Below are 23,271 nucleotides of genomic sequence, written 5' to 3' on the forward strand. Positions count from 1 at the left end.
CAGCGCAGACTTGTCCCAGAGTCCCCACCCCCGGTCGGCTTAACTGACCCACTGTGTGAGGTTTACCAGTCCGACATTGTAAGGCTGCAGTAGTCTTCCAGGAGAGTGGAGGGTACTCCGCATACAGAGTGAAGCTGGCAGCATTGTAGCAGGGACACAGGTGGGAGTGGAGTAGCCTCTCCTCTCTGCACACTCGATTTTAAAAGGAGCTCAGCTCTTATTTTCCACCGCTAGTCACTCTCCATGTCTTGCAGTCATATAATGCATGAACCAGGTGTATGTGCATGCTGTAGTAGGAAAATATTAAAGCGCTGGTTGTGTAATATTCCTTTATTCGGCACCCGTTCAATGCTGTACAAGACCAGTGGGATACAGTATACTCCACTAGCTTATGGTTCACTTGCAAATGGGAAATGATAAGGGATTCACCAGTCATCCTATCACTGTGCATTTTATGATGCAGGCTTGTTTTCTTTTGGATAAGGAGGACAACGGGGACACGGGAAAGAATCTCTCGCAAGAAGAGATGAGAGGAACTCTTTGTTTGGACGTTGTAAATTAAGTTTCACGCATTACTGCACTCTTTCCACAAGATACCAGATCAGACATTTTGATGTGCTTGCATAACAATGAAAATGATCCACGGGATTTATTCAAAGTGGTCCTTCCCTGTGGTCTGGCTTATACTTATTAAACAATGTTTTTATTAGCTTCGGTTGGGAGGAGAATCGCATCTGTGTAATGATAGCTAACCTAAGTTTGACCTTTTGATTGTTATTGCTTTGTAGTAAAAATGTATTTGGACATAATAATAATAATACAGTAATCCCTCGTTTATTGCGATTAATTGGTTCCAGACCTGACCGCGAAAAATTAATTTCCAGGATGTAGGATTCTGTCTTTATAAATTGAATATTTTCATAGTTATGGCATCAAAAACCCGTTTACAATATTGTAATATGTTTTTTAGCCATCTACACGTGGAATAACACCCTTATTGTCACCTTTACGTCCATATTACCCAATATAGATGAGTTTTAAGTTATTGTTATGATATTAGTATTATTCTTCCTTTTGTGTAACTTGCAATAAAAGCCAGTTGTTGCTAATTTGTTTTCACAAAGTCACTGTGAACTCCAGCCTGAATTGAAATGACTGACTGCAGTAACGCTTGGCTGGCTTGCATGTCTTATATTGAAAAGCTCTAGCTACTTTCCTCTAGCGAGAGGCCATTTTCAACTTGAGACACATTCTTATAATCTCTTCCCCCGTCACATTTTCTGAAGTTAATCATCTCCAGCTGGGACCAGTGAAATATTAGGTAATAGAGATGGTGCTGAGCTTTTCCCCGTAAGTCAGTCATGACATGAGCCCAGTGAGTTATGTGGTGGCTCTGTCTGACCAACGTCACTTCTTACAGCGTTCACATAGCATTTTATGTCCTGCTGAAAAAGCTCACATCACACGTCCGCACCCCTGCTGCGGGAATCCTGTAGAAATGTGAGAGGAGTGGCGATGATGTCGATGGAAGGTTATGTTTGCAATGCAAAGACAGGCCATTCCCTCCTGCAGACTTAATGGTTTCGGGTGTTGAGTCCAAGTCAAACAATGTCTCGTGTAATTTACAGTATTCAGATGGTGATGTACAGCATATAACAATGAATGATTTTTCTTTGTGAGGCGGTGTGAAAAATATTTCTTGTTTCATATTTGTCATAGTTAAATGTTCTAGATCAGGGGTCAGCAACCCGCGGCTCCAGAGCCAAATGTGGCTCTCCAGTCTCTTTGTTGCGGCTCCCTTTGCAATGCTTGAATATTTTTTAGCACTTGTGTGGTGAAAATGCACGTCTTTGTTATGAGTTTACAAAAATCCAACTTTGTGTGAGACCATGAATGCATCCTGACTGAGTTCTGACTGGTGACTGAATGAGCAGACAGGATGCTATCCAGTTCTCTCTGACAGGTTAACATGAAGGGAAATGAGTAATACTTTGAGTTATTTGAGTTATTAATTATTAATTATTATTAATGAGTTATTTGACGATTCTAAAAAATAAATTAGAGCTCATTTAAAAACAAAAGTTTATCTCCAGTACTAGTAAGAGTAGTCCAACTCGAGTTTTTTTTTATCTGAACTACTTTGACACCCCCAAATTCCCTCCAATGTTGTTTTAAACATACAACGTTTTGCGGCTCCAGGCTATTTTTCTTTAGTGGGCAAGTGGGTGAAATGGCTCTTTTCATAGTAAAGGTTGCCGACCCCTGTTCTAGATCATCAAACAAGTTTGAATGCAACTTTATTAAGGGAGAAAAAAAATCCAAACCTACATGGTTTTTAAAAAGCGGTTGATAATCTTGACAGGATCTACCTGGATAAATCAAATGAATCTAAATCTGAATACATGCAGCTACTGCAGTTACCATCTCCCAACGATATCAACAGTTCACACACAGCCACAGCTGTTAATGCCAATGTTTTTTGACTCTGTTATTGGAAACCCTGGCCTTTATTCGGTCTTATAGACCACACGCTCTATAGGAGACTTTGTGTTAAATTGATTAGAGCTTAGGTTCCCAAAGTGGGGTACACATTCCCCAAGGTGTACGGCAATAGCAATAGGGGGTACGTGAATAAGGTATACAAAACTGTGGTGACACCTGCCATGTTCTAGTGTTCATGGTCTACATACAGTGCCACTGAGGAAAAGACTGAAAGCAGAACTGGAGGTAGCAGAGATGAGGATGAATAGGATCATGCATTTTCTACCGGGCGTGCTGGAGCCTATCCCAGCTGTCTTTGGGCGAGAGGCGGGGTACACCCTGGACTGGTGGCCAGCCAATCACAGGTCATATATAGACAAACCACCTTTCACACCAAACTCGCATTCATACCGCTGGACAATTTGGAGTTGACAATTAACCTAGCATCCATGTTTTTGAAATGTGGGAGGAAGCCAGAGTATCCAGAGAAAACCCACGCATGCACAGGGAAAATATGCAAACATGCCGAGGGTGGAATCGAACTCAGGTCTCCTGCCTGTGTGGCCTGCGCGCTAACCACTCATCTTCCATGCAGCCTGGATAGGATCAGGAAGGAGTACATCAGAGGGACATTACATGTTAGAGGCCTTGGAGATAAAGTCAGACTGAGATGGTTGGGACTGATATACTATTGGTAGAAGGATGCTGCATTTAGAGCTGCCAGGTAGGAGGCGTAGAGGAAGACCAAAGAGGAGCTTTATGGATGTAGTGAAGGAGGACATGAGGGAAGTTGGTGTGAGAGAGACGGATGCAGAAGACAGGGTTGGATGGAGGTGGTTGATGTGCTGTGGCGACCCCTGAAGGGAAAAGCCCAAAGAGAAAGAAGAACAGACATCAATGTTCAACAAAGACCTTCAGAGAGATACCATTTTTATCATCATTGTTAAACTCTCTTCTTCAAGTTGGTACTAAATGAATATGCAGACTTAAGCCGTAGTCATCACGAGTGGGCAAAAAAAGTGACGCTCAAATGAGGAGTAGGGGGTACATGGGTTCAGGTCAAATGTCTGAAGGGATAAGCCACTAAATGCTCTATTCCGGTGGTTAACAAACTTTTTACAGAGCTTTCACGGTAGCAATAATTAGATCAATTTCAGCATTTGACAAAGGGTGCAGTCCAGATTTCACATGTGAACATGCTTAGTGTAATTTTACTGTTCCTGACAAATGATCAGTACAGTGGTTAGTGGTAGTAAAAATGCTCATGGAAAAGTCATTCCCTCCAATGCCGTGCGTAGAAAGCTAATGGTGCCTGCAGATCCAGCCAGAGTCTAGAGTTTAGATCCTAGTCGTAATTCTCTTTTACACTGCCCTGTTGGCTTTTTTTAAGTAAGCCGAGTAAGCCCGTTGACCCGCAGCACTAAATTTGACAACATCCGACAATCAGTCAAGGGTCTCTCTTCAGGGTCTTGTGAACATCATCAACAATGCCTGTTTTCCTTCCTGTCATTTGCTGTAAATGAATCCCAGTAATCTCTTTGTCTCACGCTGCAAAATGTGCTTTTTCAATCAATTCCCCACCCTGTCTTACTTTCCCCCCATCCTTCCTCCTCCGTTTGTATCCTGGCGCGTGGCCTGTTCTTTCTTCATATTCCCAGGGACCCCGACACTGCAGGTTTCCATTTACAATGTAGACAAAAGGAAAATGAACCAGTGTGGTATCACTCATGAGGTCATCTCAATCTGTGGCTAAGCTGCAGCTGGTTATCTTATTCTTTATATGATACTTCTTATGACGTCCTTGTAACACCAATTAGCATTTTCTTCTGGATTGAAAAGTGGAGAAAACTGCAAGAATAAGGCTGTAATATAAAACCTCTCAACATTTTCATGCATTTTAGCTTTGAAAATGCCAGTGAATACATCAGCACCCTAACACACTTTACTGGAGCTGTTTTGAGGCTTTGACAAGAACATAAAGTATTTTCCGGACTAGACAACGGGTTGCTTGTCACTTCCCTAAATGTGTGTACCAAATGTCAGAATGATGGGCTACCCACCCTAGAGTTACAGTGGGTGTGCAGTGGGAACACATTTGAGCTGTGTGAGAAATCTCAAGCCACTCCAATTCATGGGTGTTAACAATAGCATGTATTTGTCATAAAAAGTAATGGTACATGCAGCTTAGTAGGTGGACATGATTTGCCGTAATGACATTCTTTTGTGTGCAGTGTTTCAGGAGTAGAAGAGTTAGCTAAGCACAAACAAATACATACATACAGTCAAGTAAGTGCTTCTTCGTCTGTCGTTGACGTAAGTTTTCCTTGACAAGCCTCATTTTCTTCTCCTTAATTGTAACTTTGATATACCCAGCTGTGCTGCCATAGGTAGCGTCTGTAGTCTGTAGATGCTTCACAGGAGCTGGCCTTCAAGAAAGTGCTGCAATGAGTAGCAATGACACACAATGACTGTGGCTCAGGCTTTTTTTCTGCAGCCTTCAAAAACCAGCCAGTTGACGTACTCTGCAGAACATGACTGGTGTCAGATGTAGTTTTTGTTTAAATGTCAGGGGGGAAAAAGTCAGCCTTCAGCTCCATTTTAGGCTTAGTTGGATGGACTCTTGCTCACCTGACAGGTCCAGGTGGCCCACAATTGAAGGATCAGCATAATTTGTTGAGCTCTTATGGTCTTAAAAGACCCGGGTGGTCAGTTGGTGGTCAAGAGCTGCAGGACACGAAAAACACACCCACCTCCTCCAACCATAGAGCACACTGTTGTTCGCCGCTCCATGGCACCCAAGGAGAGAATGATTGACATGGCTATTGAAGAAGGGAAGCACTTATTTAAAAAGGCTAAGATATTAAATCAACAATTGGCTCCTAGTTGCTGATCCAGCCACATCCTGCCTATGAGTCTCTGGGGTCTCCGCGCAAGGCCAGCGATGATCCCATAAGGGCTTCCACATCCTTGTGTTAACACTACCACGTTTTGCCCTTACCTCCTCACTCTGCTTTTACCATTTGTATCGCAGATTACTTCCTTTTGCAATTGTGGTCCATTTCTGGGAGTTTTGTTACTAGACGATGTTGCTTGAAGACAGCTCTTAGTTACACAGGGAGGAAACTGTGGGTGTGTGTGTGTGTGGGGGGGGGGGGGGGGTAGTAGTGGGCAGCTGCTTGCCTGATTCAGCTGATCATGTTCATAAGTAGGAGAACTTTCACTCTTACATCAATGGACTTGGCCTCAGGGCTGATGGAGGAGGCATGTTTGTGTAGTCTTTACCCCATCACCTTGAGGGAATGCATCCTGCTCCTCTAAAGTGATGATCATGTGCCCAAAGTACTTAAACCCCAGCTTGTTCAGACACACATGCACCATCCCGCGTCTGTTTTAGTGTAGTGTAGTGTAGCTCCCTGCTGGAGCTCTTAAAAACATCCGTGGGTATTGAGGTAAGAACGTACTGTACTTTCCAGACTAAGTTGCTCAGGAGTATCAGTTGCATCAGTCAAAAAATGCACCATAAGATGAAAACGGCAGTGTTGGACAAAGTAATCTTACCGCCTTGATGGAGGTTGTAAGGATGTTTTTGACACGAACATGCTAACTGCTTACATTTATGGCGCCCCCCTGAGGGTTGTGTCTTACATGCTTTGGAAGTCATTCCAGCATACATGTAATGCAAATATCCTTAAAGTTTAGTAATCGTCAGACAAAAAGCAATGACTTATGGCAAAACCCCTTATGCTGTGTCGTGCCCCTGCAAAGGGTTTTTGCTTGATGTGTGTTTTGCTGATGTTTGTCAACCAATCTTGTGATTATTATCATATAGGTGCAGCAATGGGATTACATGAAGTTGAGTCCCTTTCAGACTAAAATATGAAGTTGAATTAAATAGAACAGCCTTTGCAACACACATTACCATGAAGCACTTTGTTTTTCAGACTGATATTTCTGCCATGCCAGAGCTTTTGATTGTTTCTTTGTTTGATTATGCAAAATGTACAAGAAGAAATCTGTTTTATTTAAACGTGGCTGCAAAGAGTCAAAGCGGGGCTAAAGTCAAGTTGAAAATGTCTGACTGATTTTTTTTGCTGCCATTCATCTGCATCTCTATCTCCCCCTACTCCCTCTAAGGGACCTTATTTCTCTTATTCTGTGTGTGTGTCTGTATTTCAGGAGCTGTCAAGCTGTGGTTGGAATAAGAAGGAGAAGCACAGTTCCGCCCCTAATGTTGTGGCCTTCACTCGCAGGTTCAACCAGGTGAGACCACCACACAGTGTAGGCTTGTGTCATCAGTTAGTTTGCACCTCATTTTTACACCATATCCTCCTTTGCTTTCCTTCAACTACCAAATCACCAGTCAGACATGGTGCCTTCTGAAGCCATCATCATTATCTTCCAGATCATCTCCCTTTTGCATAGATCACAAATAGCCTACAAAGTTGATGCAACGTGTATAAGAAGGTATTCTGGATTGTGTGTGTTGATAACGCTATGACGTTATCAACAGGAAGTTGTGGGTAATGCTACAAAGCACCCCATTTATCTCTTTTCTGCCTGGCTGCTTTAAGGCTCGCCAGTGTAAATAGATGAGATGATCCACCAAGAATGTGTTGCTGTGGAAACTCCTATTTTTGTTTGTATAGCGGATCCCAAACGCTGATTCAAAATGTCAGGCGCTCAAACCCAGTCTCCAAGGAGAGCCAAGGAAAATGCTCTTGTTGGATAATGGGACTGGTGGAGTCCCATATTCCTTGTCCTTCACTTGTGACTTTGTTGGCACTGTCCACTCCAGAAGGATCCCAGCCAGACAACGAAGGAAGCAGCTCAGATAATAATTTACAGCCCATGTTGCTGAATGCCCAACGATGTGACTTTGTGTTTAGTTAGTCATCGTGCACTGATGCAGTAATAGCTTACATCCTGTTTTATAATCAATTCCACTCATTAATTAATATGCAGATATGCATCATACATTCCCCAAATGTCATTCACACGTAATCACACATTGCAGATTCTAGCATTGATACAAGGTCATTCTGAATATGCAGCAATCTACCATAAAATGGATTGACCCTTGGCTGCTATCATCTGGGTTACATTCATTTTGGACATCTATTTGCACTTCATTTATGAAGCATTATGATAGAATGTTGCTGTACACAGCATTCCTGCAATTTCCCTGACTGTGGGGGTTATTTTCAGTCTTCCATTGGATTATTCTGATTATTAATCTTTATTAAGGCGCATTAAAACGTTTTTAATGCACACACATATATAGTCATGGTTGAGTGTGCGTGGATTTTGACTTTTGCGTTATTTTTAGGCTTTATTTCTATAACAAACTGTTCTGGTAATCAAGAAGAACTTGCACGGAGCAGTGGCATTACAGTTCTATGGCTGGTATGCGTATTCGTTCACCCACCTATTCCGATCTTATCAGAGAAGGCGAAGTGTACCGAACTTGAGTGCAAATCAGAGCACTTACACTTGCCGAAATGGACAACTTTTACATGTAAAGTGGGCCCAAGCTAGGTACAGTTGGCCGAGTGTGAGTGCACCCAAAATGTTACTGAAGTTTACCGCGTAGAGATGGCCATTGGTGTCTTTCTTTCTTGGCGTCATTGGTGCAGCTACAAAGGTTGCGGTGGGAAATAAAAGATAAACTCATCGCTCCACAGTTACTTGCCTCTTCCTCTGCCAACAAAAACATCTCACAGGGCTCTTTTTGGGTGGAGAAGTAGGCAAAGCCAGCTGTGGTTCCCAATGTGTGCTCATCACACAGGAAGCAGCTCACGTCCGTGGTGGTATGCTTAATGAGTAAATCATCATACACACTAAGGAATGAGAGAAGAAAATAATTTGAATGAGATAACATTTGAAAATGAAGCTGCTCAGTCAGCTTGTTTGGTATACATAGATGGAGTGCCTTGCAAACCAACTGAATGAGCCCAACGTCATTCCCGTCTTTCCATTGCCACTCTCTCCCACAAATCTGAATGCTGATTATGACTTGCATGCAAAGAGAACCTTTTGGAACCTGCAGGTGTTTCTTTTGTTTAAGAGTTTGTCCTCAAGAGTTTAGAGCATGGCCTCGTTAGCAGGCAGCCACATTTAAGCTCCAGCCTGGAGTCGTCATGGCTGTCTGCAAGCCTTGGCTCTGCACAGATTTTCAACAAGGCAGAACTCTTAAGTGCGCAAGATAAGAATGTCACGCATGAAGGGTAACATCAGTTTTACATTGTCGCCACTTCTCTGGGTCTGCTTTTGCTCAATTCTACCAGAACCTCAGTGTCTGTTTGTGTGCGTCCAATCCAGACTAGTTTCTGGGTGGTTCGGGAGATCCTCCATGCACAGACGTTAAAGATAAGAGCTGAGGTGTTGAGTCTTTACATCCGCACCGCCAAGGTACTACCTTCCTAAATATGACTGTCAACTCCCAACTCCTAAGTTGTATTGAAGACATAACATATTTGCGTCTTTTCTTGTAGAAATTGTGCGAAATGAACAACCTCCACGCTGTCATGGCTGTTGTGTCGGCCCTCCAAAGCGCTCCCATCTTCAGGCTGACCAAAACATGGGCGGTGAGTATTGTTACTGTCTGTAATTGGAGAACGTCTTAAAAGGACATACAAAGGGTAGGAGAGACTAAAAGAGGACTGCAGGGGGTCGGAAATGAATCACAGATGATTCCGAATGTCAGATTCTTTTTGTTTTGTCTTGGTCTAGGTATTTTTTAATATAGAAACTTGACATCACCTCATCATCTTTATGAAATGTTACGTAACAACATGGTGCAGCATGACTCTTTTCTATGCTTCCTAGTGATTTCACCCACAAGCATTTAGTCTGACCGTAACAACTCTGTTTCTAATGGGCTTCACCACCTTTTGACTTGCTAGTTACTGAGTCGGAAGGACAAGGCGACGTTTGACCGGCTTGACTTCCTGATGTCCAAAGAAGACAATTACAAACGTCTGCGAGACTACATAAGCAGCCAGAGCATGGTGTCCTGCATACCATACTTAGGTAAAACACACACACATCCTCTTACCCTTACCCTTTACCCAATTTAACACCAACCCAACCATAAGAACTGTGAGAGCTTGAGGTTTTCAGTGTTTGTACAAAGAATTTCATGTATAGTGGTACACAAGATATACATCACTTGAATGCCACTTGTTTTAAGTTTAAGGCTGAGGTGAGCAGTGGTAGAACCTTCAAATTTGCACAATTTCAAAGTTGTTGTGGCCATAGGAAATCATTCATTCATTCATTTTCTACCGCTTATCCTCGTGAGGGTTGCTGGGGTGCTGGAGCCTATCCCAGCTGTCTTTGCTGCGAGAGGCGGGGTACACCCTGGACTGGTCGCCAGCCACTCACACGGCACATATAGACAAACAACCATTCACACTCACATTCATACCTATGGACAATTTGGAGTGGCCAATTAACCTAGCATGTTTTTGGAATGTGTGAGGAAACCGGAGTACCCGGAGAAAACCCACCCAACATGCAAACTCCACACACACTCCAGATGGCTGAGGGTGGAATTGAATTCGGGTCTCTTAGCTGTGGGGCCTGCGCGCTAACCACTCGGTCACTGTGCATCCCATCCCATAGGAAATCATGTACAGTAAATACAGTTGTGGACACTATCACCTTCTGCAGATATAAAGAGAGACTGACGTAATAATACTAGAATACAGTCATCCCTTGCTACATCGCAGTTCAAACATGGCTCCCTTGCTCTATCATGGTTTTTCCACACAGAAATGAATTGATACATGATTGCTGTTTCACAGTTCAATGGGGCCTATTATTAATAAGGAAAATATGCATATTTAAGCAAATTGTACAGTTTTTCACGACTGTATATGGGTGTTATGTCGAGAGGGCACTAATAATGTTTAAAAAATGCATTTAAAAGATCTTAAACAGGTTTTATGTGCCAATACTATGAAAATATTCTATTCTATGTTGATAAGTCCTTACTATATTTTCCGGTCAGACACCAAAACTCAATAATTACTACAACTAATGTAACTTATGTTACACTTTGATCAATTAGTCTGCTTGCTAAAACTGCAGCGCAAACACTTTCAAGAGTATTGTACGAAACCAGAAGTTGTATGTTTATTTGTTTCATGGCTCAAGGTTCCTGATGTGAAGCTCCTGATGAGCTGATGCCTCAGGAGATTTGCTGACATGATGGTTTGACTTTAGAGGTCTATTTCGCTTCACCAACTTTAAGGGGCAAACAAAACATTCCGGCATCCTGAACTGTTTTGTATGAAACTAAAACATGCAAGGAGGAGTGTGTTTAATTCTCCTGCTTCATTATGTCATTCATCGCCATGTTCAGTCTCATTTTATCATCTGTTTTCCCTTCCTGTGCGGAATATTCATTTGTTCTTCTCGGCTAGAACAAAGCTATAAATCAGACAGAAATTGAGGAATACCTGTCTTTCCCAAAATATTTACACCCTTTCTTGAGTTGGCGCTGAGTTGACATCACGCACACACATCCCTCATCCCTCCTTGAGCAAGGAAAATCCTCAAGCTTGTCTGCATGTGTTTTATTGCTGTCCTGTTTGTTCTCCGTTTTCCTTGGCAGATTATTTCCCCCATGCTTGTCCCATAACGTAGCCACTGAAATGCAGGCATAGAAAGCTCCTTTCCTTCGAGCATTTTTTTCTCAATCTGTATCGTTTCCATGGTTCATGCTTTGCTGATAGCAAGTCTGAAGGATAGATCCTGCACGTCCACTTTCCTTTAGCTTTTTCTACACTGATGCATTTGTGCTAAAGTGATGTGTTAGCGACTCTAAAGTCCTGACCTGCCATTAGGCTGGGCTGACAGACGCCTCCTGTCTGTGCCGGCCACAGTGCCACTCTGTTAAAGCACTCCGATTAGCTTGTTCCTGTTCACACAAGTCAATCACGCGCACACAAAGAGACTACAGAAACATAGGTTCCGCTGTGATAAATCACGCCCTCTTAAAGATGTTAATATTGGGTCTGAACTGAACTTATTCAGTGTTCTCCCCCATACTGTATGAATGCATTTGCAAGAGCTAGCCATGATCAGTTAGGGTTGTCTGGGCCCTTCTGGCCACTTTGTTTGATTGCGTCAGGTGCCAAGCCAACAACTGTCTGTCTGCTACTTTTATGCAGCGTTTAACGGCTTTGCAGCTGCTGCTGGCAAAGTTAGACGAAGGCCCAGACTGGCTTACGCCATCAGTCTGACACAATGTTTGCATCAGACACTTCATATCTGCTCTGACCGCATTCACACAGGGAGCAATAATGACTCAACTTTTACTGTACATGAGGTATTTATTAGAGGGGAAGAATTGGGGAGTTTGCTGTGCTATGTCACACGTTATAACATCACGTTATTGTCACATATACCTTAGATCCGGACCTAGAAACCATCCTATATGGACCTGGACTTTCAGTCAGTGAGGACTTCTATTTTGACAGGCACATGTTTTTTTAGACTTGACATACTGTTTGATCAGCTCAGGAAGTCCACTAACAATTGCATACAAGTTAAACTAGCCAACCTAATGCTACTCGACCAATCAAATCTGTGCATTGATCTAAATACAAGAAACCAATGTACGGTAAGAAGAGAGAAATGTAGTGAGTGACACGGTGGAATGGGTGAGACTTCCAGGGAAAGACGATAGAAACAAGTGATAGATATGAATAAAGAGGACAGCGAGATGAGTGAAAGTTGAAGGAAAAGAGAGGTCACAGAAAATAAGCAGGTTACGTTCACACACATTTATTTAATTTTTTCTCATATGTGCCCTGAAATGTATTTTTGTTTTTTGTTATTGAACAGTGCAATTCCGATTTTTCAAATGCAACTCCTTTTTGGTATGTGGATATAAATCCGATCCGATCTGATGTGGATATAAATCTGATCTCCTGCAGTCTGAGCTGTCAGGTCGTAAGTATCCGACCTATACGTCACGTCATCCTCAGAACAGAAGTCACAGCAAGAGCAAGTTGTCAAACAAACTTCCAGTTATTTGCTTTCATAGACTAGATACCCGGCAACTGTAGGCAAGGCACAAGGCCTTCTGAACAAAGCAGCCAAGCAGTAAAAAGTTAGGACAGTTCATTGTTGACTTTTTCTTTTTATTTGAGAAAATGAAATGAAAACTGGCAACCTTTACTTCATGTAAGGCTTCACGGTATGCATCGTCTTATTAGTGTTTCTGAAACAGGATAGCAATGAATGGATTTACAATAACCTTTTCATGGTAGGATTATTGCCATTATGTACAAAAAAAATATATACCTGTAAAAGAATGAAAATAGATGATACATGTTGTACAAGTACAACAGTGTAAAAATACTTTGTTTACAAAAATGTACAGGGTATGATGAACCTAAATAATCCCACCATTTTATACGATATTAACCAGTGTACTGCTGCAACCTTATTATCTCAAACCTACCGAGCTAAATATCTATGGTTACCATAAATACTCACTGTTAAATAACAACTGGCAAAGTGGCATTGTGAACATTCGGCCTGAGTAGAATTAAATTAAACTATCACAATAAAGCCATAGATATTTACACTCAATTTTCTCCTTAATCCCCTAAAATTTCGGCAAAATGCGGAAAATTTTGGCACAAGGCCCTTCCATTGTCAGGGTAGTCTTACTAGCAACTTGAAATAATTAAACATCCAAGTGTTTATTTTATCTTTTGGAATGAACTTTATAACTTTCAACAGTGAATATTAGCCTTTCCAAAGAATGGAGTTCATTCCTCCCATCATTACACGCACTGTTCCCTTGTTCCATCCAGAGCCAACCAGGAACTTTTCTTTTCATTTGAGCATCACAGGTGCTGGAGTCATCAGTCCTTCCATATGCTGTTATTTGTTCCTCGATGGAAATGTTTCCTTCTCTTACTTGTCTAGTGTGTTTTCGGTAGGTATATTAACAAAAAACAAACAAACAAGGTCCAGGTGCTTGCGAAAGATCCACAATGTTCTCAAGCTCTCAAGTTCTAGTCAATGGGTCGGATCATCAGACGTACTGACTTAAGCGAGTAGAAACCTCCTCCGTATTCTGCCCAGAAGATCCCATCCTGGAATTTGCTGCGATATACTCCTCCACTGTACCAGACCCCGTTCAGGTTGGTCTGGCCGCAGGCGTTGTACCACCAGCCACCCTTATGGAAGTGAGCGCAGTTACCTTGGCAAGAAAGGAACACAGTCGTAGAAGTTAATCAGTGGAACTGGCAGACACAGAGCCAAGAAAATCACGCATACCAGAGAACGCGTCCTTGTCCCGGTCAAGCGTGGTGAACTGTTTGCCATTGTGACTACTGAAGGAGTCTCCGGCATTTCCCTGGTAGGCGCCCAGCCTCAGGCGGTAGCCCTCGCTCTCGGACTCCAGGTGGAAGCTGCCGTACTCCGCATAGACCTTCTTCCCGTTCCAGTCTTCCAGCTCCACCATCAGCTTGTAGTCACCCTGTTTACCCAGGTTATAGATGTTCTCTAGCCCAAGCCAGTGCTCACCGTCGATGTTGCCGAAGCCTCTCTAGTAAAGGGACGAGCACCACAGAGACAAATAAAAATACTGTGAGGTAGCAGCCAGCAGCATACACAGATAGTTTGTTGGTCGACCTAGTGGCTTGAAGCCAAGATCTCATTTTATTTTGTTGCCATTTGGTCAGTCAATTCCTCGAAAACGCTCATGCAAAATGAGCTTAGTAAGATTTTTCAGTGGTGAGTCTAATGGCGGCATTTAAGTAAAACATTGAAGAATGTGTTGCACATTGAAATGATCATGTTTTAAAGCTGGACTGCGTCATTCAGACTATTTAGTTGAAACTACTGTGGCTTCACTTAAGACAACGCTCAGCTCCAGATACATGGCTCTCTCCTGTGCCAAACAGCAGTATTGAATTCTCAACATGAAATGAAATGAGCTTTCAAGTGTTCCCTTATCTGTGCATTGCTGCTCACATTGGAGTTGCAAAGGCTGACACATGGAAAGGATAAACACTTACATGCTAATTCTGTATGTTTATGTTCCGGTCCCTGGCTGCGACTTGGGTTTGTTTGAAATCTGTGACTAAATTGTTTATAGTCACTGAACACACGCTCATTTAGTGACCTCCAAACGAACCCTGTTTTCTTATTTTTACCTCAATAATCAATGACTGTCTTTCGTTGACATTGAGCTTCGTGAACTTACTTTGTAGTTCTCCCAATTCCGAAAGAAATTGACCGAGCCATCTCTCCTTTTTTGCAACACGGTCCAGCCGCCGTTGTCAAGGCCGTGCTCACACCAGACTTGGATCAGTCGCTCGCTGCTGTCGGTTTTCAGCAGGTACATCCCACTGGTGGTGTGACCAGCTTTCCGCACCTGGAAGCAGTCCTTGAATGGACCTGATGATCATTTAAAAGGTCAGGTCAAGGACTTTTCAGTGTGCAATGTCGTCAACCAACTACCAAAAAAACAAGTCTATTCTTCCACTCCATGGCTGGAGGACAACCATCACTGTGGTCTAAACATCTCCTTGAGCTCCAAATCTCCCAAACATCCTGCCATCTAAAGCTATCCAAACATGTGTGACCACATTTTGATTGTTGTGTGAATCTTCACATATTTATCAGGAGCACAATCTCGCCCAAAGCAGAAGCAGCTGAAACATCCCACTGCAGTTCCTCTGTTTTCTCTTGAGTGAGTGTTATTAAACCAGCATGAACACCGGCGTTCATGCGTGTGGGGGGCCTGAAGGGCTATAGAAGATGGGTTTTCTCAGCTGAGGGAGGGGTCCCGCTTGGACACTGTTTAAGGCCCCCAGTATTTATGCCTTAACCTCCCTTACCTCTCCTCCAGAACTTCTATTTTTCTACCGATCATATGTCTTTTTGTGTAAAAGGTGCTCCTACACATTGTCTTTTCTGTCAAACACAGCCCTGAAATGTTGATGCTAAACTAAATCCACCCGCAAAGCCGTAGTGGTTTAAAAAATGCTTCAAATAGTCCAAACTGTGGTCGTGTAGTGTGTATTGGTAGTAATGGTGAGCATACGTGGACTAGATTTTATGATTTTTGTGTGTGTGGGCATGAAGGTATTAACTTTGTCAGTTATGTTGAAAAGAGTAGTACACCGAGCTGGCAAGGAAATGAAAGGCAGACTCGCTTATTCATTGCTCTTATCCTGCATATACTGTCTAACTCGTACCTACCATCAGAAGTAAGTGTTCCTTGTGGTGGTGGAGGTTCAATTCCGAGTGGGTTTGCAGTTGGTGTGTTCATGCGAGACCCATGTGAAAAGCCACGGTTATTGTGGTCCCTCTGTATTTCATTGGTGAAGCGATTGTTGACGGGTATGTTCTGTGGTACCACCTGAACTAGCGGAGGGACTGCGGGCAGATCACTGCGCCCCATTGGCCTTAGGCAGTGTTCTTCCAGAGCAGAGATGAGAACGGACTGGTTGTTGACGACCCCAGCCATCGTGGCAAAGCGGGCCTCCAGCTCTTTGTACCTCGAAGCCAGCCGCATCATCTCTGAGGTCACGTTGAGGACACGGTTCTCCAGCTGGGCAAGCTCCAGAGAGTTGTCCCTCTTCCTGATGATCTCATGCAGCAGTTGCATGTAAAGTTGGGTCACCCTGGAGTTCATGTTCCGGCTCTCTTTCCTCAGTAGCTTCATCTCATTCACCAAGTTGCCATCGACATCCACCACCAGCTGCAATGTATCAATCTCACGTCGCTGTTTGCTGAGCACCTCCCGAACATCTGCTATGTCCATGCGTGTCACTCTGTCCTTGTCAGGCTCAAGAGCTGTGGAGCTGGCACAGATTGGTCCTGATGACAAATAGAACATATGGTTGGGATTGTCAAGCAGCAATACGGAGTCCAAATATAAATGTTACCAACCTGTAATTCTCTGCTCAGGCACAAGGAATGTGTAGGAACACTTTTTAACATCAGGATCCAGTGGAGCTCTTTTGCTTCTGTGGAGAGATGTCTCTTTGGTTCTCCGGGCTTCTCTAGAGTTCTTGCAAGAACTTTCTTCCCAGAGGGAGACGCAGAGTAAGGCGCACAGGCTCCACATCAGCCCCTGCATTGCAGCTGGATTGATGGACAGCCCCCCTGGTCCTCCTAAGTGAACAGAAGACCTTTACACATTAGCGCTCGGAAACAGCCTCCTTGTTTTCAAAGACTAACAAAACAAAAGAAAGCAGCGGTGGTGTTGATTATACATTTTTTTTCCAGACCATTTTTCAGACATGTTGACGACTATCATCAGCTTTAAAAGAAAAAGATGTTTGACACCTTTTACAAATCTGCACACAATTAGTAGTTGTTTGTAAATGTGCAGCGACACAATTGTCTTTTCATAGTGTTGTTTGCATGACTGAAAGAGCACATTTGATGACCCAGCCAACTGGTCTGTTTTCTGTCTACACTATTTTGCCCTCAGACAGACACCTTGTTTATCTGAGGGCTTGAAGGTCAACCCCATGTTCGGAGCCAATGGCTGAATGGTGACTGAGCTTTATCATCACTATCATCACTATCATCCTTGCGTCTTGTTCTGTGTATTATACAGCTATACACATGGTCTGGAGTTCTGTGATGTGATGTAAGTCAGATATTATACCTAAGTAACTCACACTGTACACAAAACACGTGGACATATAAAATACAATAATGAAAAGATGAAATAGAATAATTAATTAACTGACTTTACCTTTATTCTGTGGTTTATTGGGATGAATAAGCACAATAGGCAGGAAATAAAGCAATAATGACACCACCCATTACTGTCGCTTTAATAGGAGCAGATGGTCCTATGAATGCTGAAGGATATGATCTTTGTCCGTGATAGTTGAACACTTAATACCAAAAGTGCTGCCAATATTGGTGGGTGTTTCTTGTCTCTCAAAGCTATGATAATCATTTTTGCTTCTGTAGCGATAGCTTTTCTTTTCCTCTGTGCATTTACACCAAAAGAGCGTGCCTATGTTTGTGAGACTTGATTTAATGTACACATTGCATCCTTGTAGCATGCACCTGCCCTTGCTGAAACTGGTTCTTCAGCAAGTCCAATGTTTAGGGACCAAAATTAAGTTTTTCATTTCTGGGTGCCTGTTACTTCGATCGCAGAGGTAGTGTGGGTCGATCATTTAGTAGATGACATATAACATCAGTCAGTCTGTCATCATTCTATTCACTTGGGAAAAAAAGGTCAGTTGCGTAATGGCTCTGCTTTGCATTCTGAACTCCACTATAGAAGTATGTTTTCTACACTTTTGTTAGTGAAAGTATTATTTCAAGATTCATTTTTTGCCCATTTATGAAACCTTTTTAATATGTTGCCTTGACTTTGACTTCATCATTTTCATTTATTTTATGTCTGTAATGTTGGATAGCAAATGCTGACTGTATGGAATGCATGAACTGTGTGTATAATGATAACTACTTTGCTATTTTGATGACACACACATGTATGTGTATATATATAATATGATATAATATGGTAGGTACCGAGATAATTTTGACTTATAATTTGCATGCACCGGTGGACAAGTGGTTAGCGCACAGGCCACACAGCTAGGAGACCCAAGTTCAGTTCCACCCTCTGCCATGTTTGTGTGGAGTTTGCATGTTCTCCCCGTGCATGCGTGGGTTTTCTCCACATTCCAAAAACATGCTAGGTTAATTGGCGACTCCAAATTGTCCATTGGTATGAATGTGAGTGTGAATGGTTGTTTGTCTATATGTGCCCTGTGATTGGCTGGCGACCAGTCCAGGGTGTACCCCGCCTCTCGCCCAAAGACAGCTGGGCTCCAGCACTCCCGTGACCCTCGTGAGGATAAGCGGTAGAAAATGAATGAATGAATTTACATGCACCAGATGTACTGTACATATGCAATGTACATAAATACTCATTTTCTTATTGACACACTTAAATGCCAACACAATTAAACCCAAATGCAGTTTTGAAATGAAATTTTTATTAATCGGGAGAAAAAAATCCAAACCTACATGGCCCTGCTTGGAAAAATTGATTGTTGGAGTAGCCTAGTCGAAGTCCTGACCTGAATCTTATTGAGATGCTGTGGCATGAACCTAAAAAGGCGCCTCATGCTGGAAAAGCCTCCGATGTCGCTGAATTCCAACAATTCTGTCTCATGGCCGACCAGTATGAATTTCTGCAAGAGCACGAGTCCATGAGATCTTATTAATTGCTGTGATTTTCTAGTAGCGAGCTGACTCTAGTAGCTATCCAACTTCATGCAATTCCACTTTTATTGCATGTGAACCCCAATTTTTTCAAATTTTTACTCTGCTTGACTTTGCGGTTTGAGCTAAATCACTTTGACTGAAAGATCTGGCAAACTGGAGAACTTGATACAGATTTTTCTCTTCCCGTTCATCACTCTTGATGAATACATGTATTCAATAACATAGCTGTGAAACCAGAAAAACGGCCCCCACCTTACAGTATATTTTGGCAACAGCGTGGACTTCATAAGTCTTTCTAAGTGCACAGCCGGGTCTTCAACCCACTAATAGTTATTAACGTCCTCTCTCCACACTGTCAGTAGTTCTTTGCTGTGATTTAATTTAATGTTGTTGTTTTTGGCACACGCTCAAAAGGAAGGACTGTAACTGTGTCACCTACTTCCTTTGTATTTTGGATCACACTTTCTTTTGTTCTAAGGGGGCTTGTTTTTAATACGACACTACACGGTAATTCAAGTGCAAGCTCTTTAAATAAAGACTGCGGCTTGCAAGAAAACAAGCTGTAAACCTACATACTGACATAAAAGATGTTACCAAGGGGGAACCCATTTGATCAATTGAGGGGAAAATGGCATTTCATTGGCCTTGGCGAAGGTGTGTGCTGAGAGGGCTCTTCCAGTTCCTGGTATTTATGGTCTCACTTCAAAGCTAAAGTTAAAACATAAATGTTAAGACTTTGTTGTTTGGCATAGAAACACGCTGCTTGTTCGCAATGAATGCAGCTCTTTGTCTCAGACAGGATATACAGCAGCTGATTTTCAATGACAGTCCTGGACTACCTGGTGCTGCTTTAAGTTGTACCCACCCACATAATGATACACAATGTAAACTCTGCCATATGCTGCTATGGTTGCCTTGACAAAGCTCACAGCTAAGTCCAATGTTTTTGGCTTGTTAGTGAATTGTGGAAATAACAGTGTACTTTAAAAAGAAATAAGCTGTGAGCTCATTAAGCTTTCAGCGCAGTTTTGATTTACCGCCTTTTTTATAGTCACTAGGTGTCTTCTATGGATAGATTTAGTAGCATAAAGTTATTAAAGAAAACACGTTGAAGGATACTGTAGTGAGCTGCGATGGTGACAGTCTCAGTCGTGACTGTGTGGGAGTGGGTGGAGGGCTGCTACATGCGGAAAGGACATTTGAGGTTGCTATGTAGATTTGGCTGATTTGTTTTTGCAGTAAACCTTGCATCACCAGGTTACAACAGTTGAGTGATGATTAGTGTAGCTACATAATGTAATCTTCCGCTGTAATTTGGTCTCTGATGAACCAAAATCATGTTTTGAATTCATGTATGGGAGCTTGTTCACCATAAAGAGAGAACAACCTCTATACCCCAAAATTGCCATGTGGATTATTGACTCTGCCACAAGTCCAAAACTGCCCCAAACTCCTTGACATCTCCATTGGCGTGTGCAGAAAAGTAAAAACAAATGTGCATTGAGCGAGCAAGACAAAAAGTCAATACGGCAACAATAAACAGCAGTGCGCTACTTGAGGACACGGTCCAAGCCTTTGATTACGACATCGTGTCACCAGCCACTGTTTGTGTCACACCACACACACGTACACACACAGGCACACTCCCGCTGCTTGCTGACACAGATGTTACAGGGCTAACTGCGGAGAGACATCCAAATAGTTTGGAGCAGGGACAAGAAAAGGTTTGCATGCTGATAAGTAGACCAAGGCAGGATGTGAGGTCCACACAGCGTGATGGCTGACCTGGAATGAAGGCCTGTATAATGAAAACACCTTCAACAGATTGCCACCACCAGCATGGGATGGAAAATGCTTTGTGTTGCTGTAATAATGCTAGTGTTTTATGTCCAGTTCCCCCCGTTAAACGCTACATGTGGGAGATATTAAAAAGGAGAGAATGGAGCTCTACAAATGGGACTTGAGCCAGAGATTGTGTTGGAGCCTTCCCTCAAGATTAGAAGGTGAAAGATGAAGTGTAGGGGAAATGGTGATGTTTTGTTAGATGAAGTGGCTTATATTTAGGGATACTCGTCTCTTTCTAGCTACCAATCAATCTACCATCCCGATGCATAGTACCCTCAGAGGGAGCCCCCGAGGCCCCCACCAACCTCCATCTGTTTCCCTTCTGTGAGTGAAACCCTAAACATGTTGGCTGATGTTAAGGTCAGAGGTCCATATGTGGGATTACGGTGCTGCCCCACCCTTCCTCAACCTAAGACACCCCCCCATCTGCTCCTGCAGTCAATCGGTCTTTGTGGAGACCCAGCTCCACTTTCCTCTGGAATAAATGTGCTAACATGACTTCATATAAGGCCCCTTCTCTCTCGCTATCTGTCACTCTTGGTCAAGATAAGGACTCTCCAATCTCCTAACACCCTCCTCCATCCCTGCAGGACACTCATCCCATTCGCCCCCACAAACCAAGACCCTCCACCCCACGCCCCTTCTGGCAAACACAACCCTCCTCTGTGCGTCTTTTAAACACACAGGCATTGTATTAAATCTTATTAAATCATGGACTTTCCAACTTTCTATCCTGGTAGTTGAAGTTGTTTGGCCCCTTGTGGTAGGTTCCCCACCCTACCCACCACAGTGTGGTTTCATATGAGGAGAAACGCAAGGTGCTCTGGGGAAGAGCGGAGAGCCAGGAGGAATTAGATAAGATCATTCTTACTAATTCGGGTGGTGGTACTGTATAGTTTTCCTCCTGTACCTTGCTGTAGTTCACAAAGACATTCCCCTTGGCTACTACTTTGTTACACATGCTTCTCCTTCTCCCGTGTTTCCCCTGACCTCCTGGCTGACCTCCTCCTCCTCCTTTCCATGATGGCCTGCCCCTTCAACTGTGTCCAAGCTCTCATTAAGGGGGGGCTTCACAGAGCAGCTATAAACAAGACATATCTGAGGATTCTGTGACTGCCCCGGCCAGGGTCTAATGCAAGCTAATCAGTCATGCGACCCGTCCGGGTGTCCAAGATCGCTCCCCGTGGTTGCACTGACGTTAAACTAGACAGCGTTATCTATAAAGGAGCTGCATTTCTCCGTTTTGGTTGATAAGATCAAGCTGGCTGCCTGGATCCGCACATAGCCCTTGCGTCAAATATCGAGTTACAATTGGCCCCCATGCCCGATGCCCCATAATAGCAGTTCAGAGGGTGCTGGCTGAGTAGGCTATCAATCTCCCGTTGGGTTACAACTCGGTCTGTGGCGGGCCAGTGGTTAACCGGCACTGACAGGCCGCCATGCATCATCTGAATGTCTCTGAGGCTTTACAGCCTTTTTTCCTGCTCTGGCTCAGTTGAAAAGTTAGTTTAGTGAAGCTCAGTCTCAGGTGAGGGCTGCAACTTGAGCATGGAATGTCCTGGATGGTTCTCAAGCAGCTGGTTCCTCTTGTATCACCATCTTCTCTTCCTCTTCTCTTTTCTATTTTCCAGACTTATTGGAGCTATGGATAATATTAGGATTTACTCTCTACAGCAAACTTTCGCTCCTCTTGCCATTTGCTTGTTTTACTGGAATATATTGGACTGTCCTTTTTGTCACGTGGCAGTTGACAGCAAACCCAGATGCTCTTTTTGAGCAGAGACCAGTACACAAGGACATACCTACAAACAGTTGGCATTATTAGGGATTCGTGCTTTAGCTATCATGGCTGTGGGGCCTAAGAAAAGGACATCTGAACTGAAAGCCCTCATTGATTCCACCCGGTGAAGCGTACGTGCCTCAGGTGGTGTGTGCTCTTCCGAAAAAAACAAACAAGATGGCGCTCCGTGTCTCAAATCTCTTTGTATGATCATGTCAACCTCAGTCAAGTGTTTGACTGGAATGTTCAACTCAACTCTGCTTTCTTGCTCTACTTTCCCTTTCTGTGCTGCTTAGGTGAAATATTAGAGAAGCATCACATAATCTGCTCCTCTTCTTAATGATTCTCAATGAATCCACTCTGCATACTTGAGTTGGCATCAGAGAAGTCACGTGTGTTTCTCAGCATTCTGCAAAGATTAGAGCCCATGAAGCATTGCTAAATATTTCTGTCTGCAGCTGGAGCTTCCAGTCACGAAAAGCCTCCACAAGCTCTCTGCTGAGCTCACACAGCTGCCCAGACACTCACACACACACATAAAGCAAAGCTGACCAAAGAGAAGCCACTCACCTTCTTTATTATCAGCAGTGATGTTGTGTCTCCTGCAGTTAAGGTTTGCTGCCGTATTGTGTCCTCATCAAGTTGCAGCATCCAGGATTCATTGTTGTCCCTTGTCCTCAACCTATGGCCTCCACTTTAAGCTGCCCCCCACACCTCCTCTGTCTTGCGGCTATAAACTCACCAATATATTCTTAATCGTTGCTATCGTTGTTCTACTTCCCAAACTTTCTTGTCCGTGGGCCGGCCTGTTCAACAGACTAACTCAGACGACGGATGCCTTGAGTTTTTCACAAAGGATGGGGGTGACTTGAGGGAGGGAGGGAGGGAGGGAGGGAGGGAAGAGAGGAGGAGAAGAAGAAGGG

The 23,271-nt window shown here is 43.2% G+C and overlaps 2 protein-coding genes across 6 annotated transcripts in view; one reads left to right on the forward strand and one right to left on the reverse strand.

The window, feature by feature from the left end:
* ralgps2 (Ral GEF with PH domain and SH3 binding motif 2) overlaps nt 1–23,271 on the forward strand; it is a 55,316-nt gene that overhangs the window by 18,959 nt on the left and 13,086 nt on the right. For all 4 annotated transcript variants that reach the window (XM_058072271.1, XM_058072273.1, XM_058072272.1 and 1 more), the window contains exons 6-9: nt 6,658–6,741; nt 8,800–8,889; nt 8,973–9,065; nt 9,384–9,510. In XM_058072271.1, the coding sequence (XP_057928254.1) occupies nt 6,658–6,741; nt 8,800–8,889; nt 8,973–9,065; nt 9,384–9,510 (394 nt within the window). The remainder of the gene's footprint in view (nt 1–6,657; nt 6,742–8,799; nt 8,890–8,972; nt 9,066–9,383; nt 9,511–23,271) is intronic.
* On the reverse strand, nt 11,982–23,176 carry angptl1a (angiopoietin-like 1a). Of its 2 annotated transcripts, XM_058072275.1 has the most exons (6): nt 22,919–23,176; nt 16,408–16,632; nt 15,715–16,335; nt 14,714–14,907; nt 13,783–14,053; nt 11,983–13,705 (listed from the first exon to the last, which is right to left on the reverse strand). In XM_058072275.1, the coding sequence occupies exons 2-6, from the start codon at nt 16,595–16,597 to the stop codon at nt 13,518–13,520; spliced, it is 1,464 nt and encodes a 487-aa protein (XP_057928258.1). In that variant the 5' UTR covers nt 16,598–16,632; nt 22,919–23,176; the 3' UTR covers nt 11,983–13,517. The 2 variants fall into 2 exon arrangements, with proteins under 2 accessions (XP_057928259.1, XP_057928258.1); XM_058072276.1 differs by lacking the exon at nt 22,919–23,176 and having other exon boundaries at nt 11,982–13,705; nt 16,408–16,671.

The sequence above is a fragment of the Doryrhamphus excisus genome, chromosome 5, assembly GCF_030265055.1.
Source record: "Doryrhamphus excisus isolate RoL2022-K1 chromosome 5, RoL_Dexc_1.0, whole genome shotgun sequence".
NCBI lineage: Eukaryota > Metazoa > Chordata > Actinopteri > Syngnathiformes > Syngnathidae > Doryrhamphus > Doryrhamphus excisus.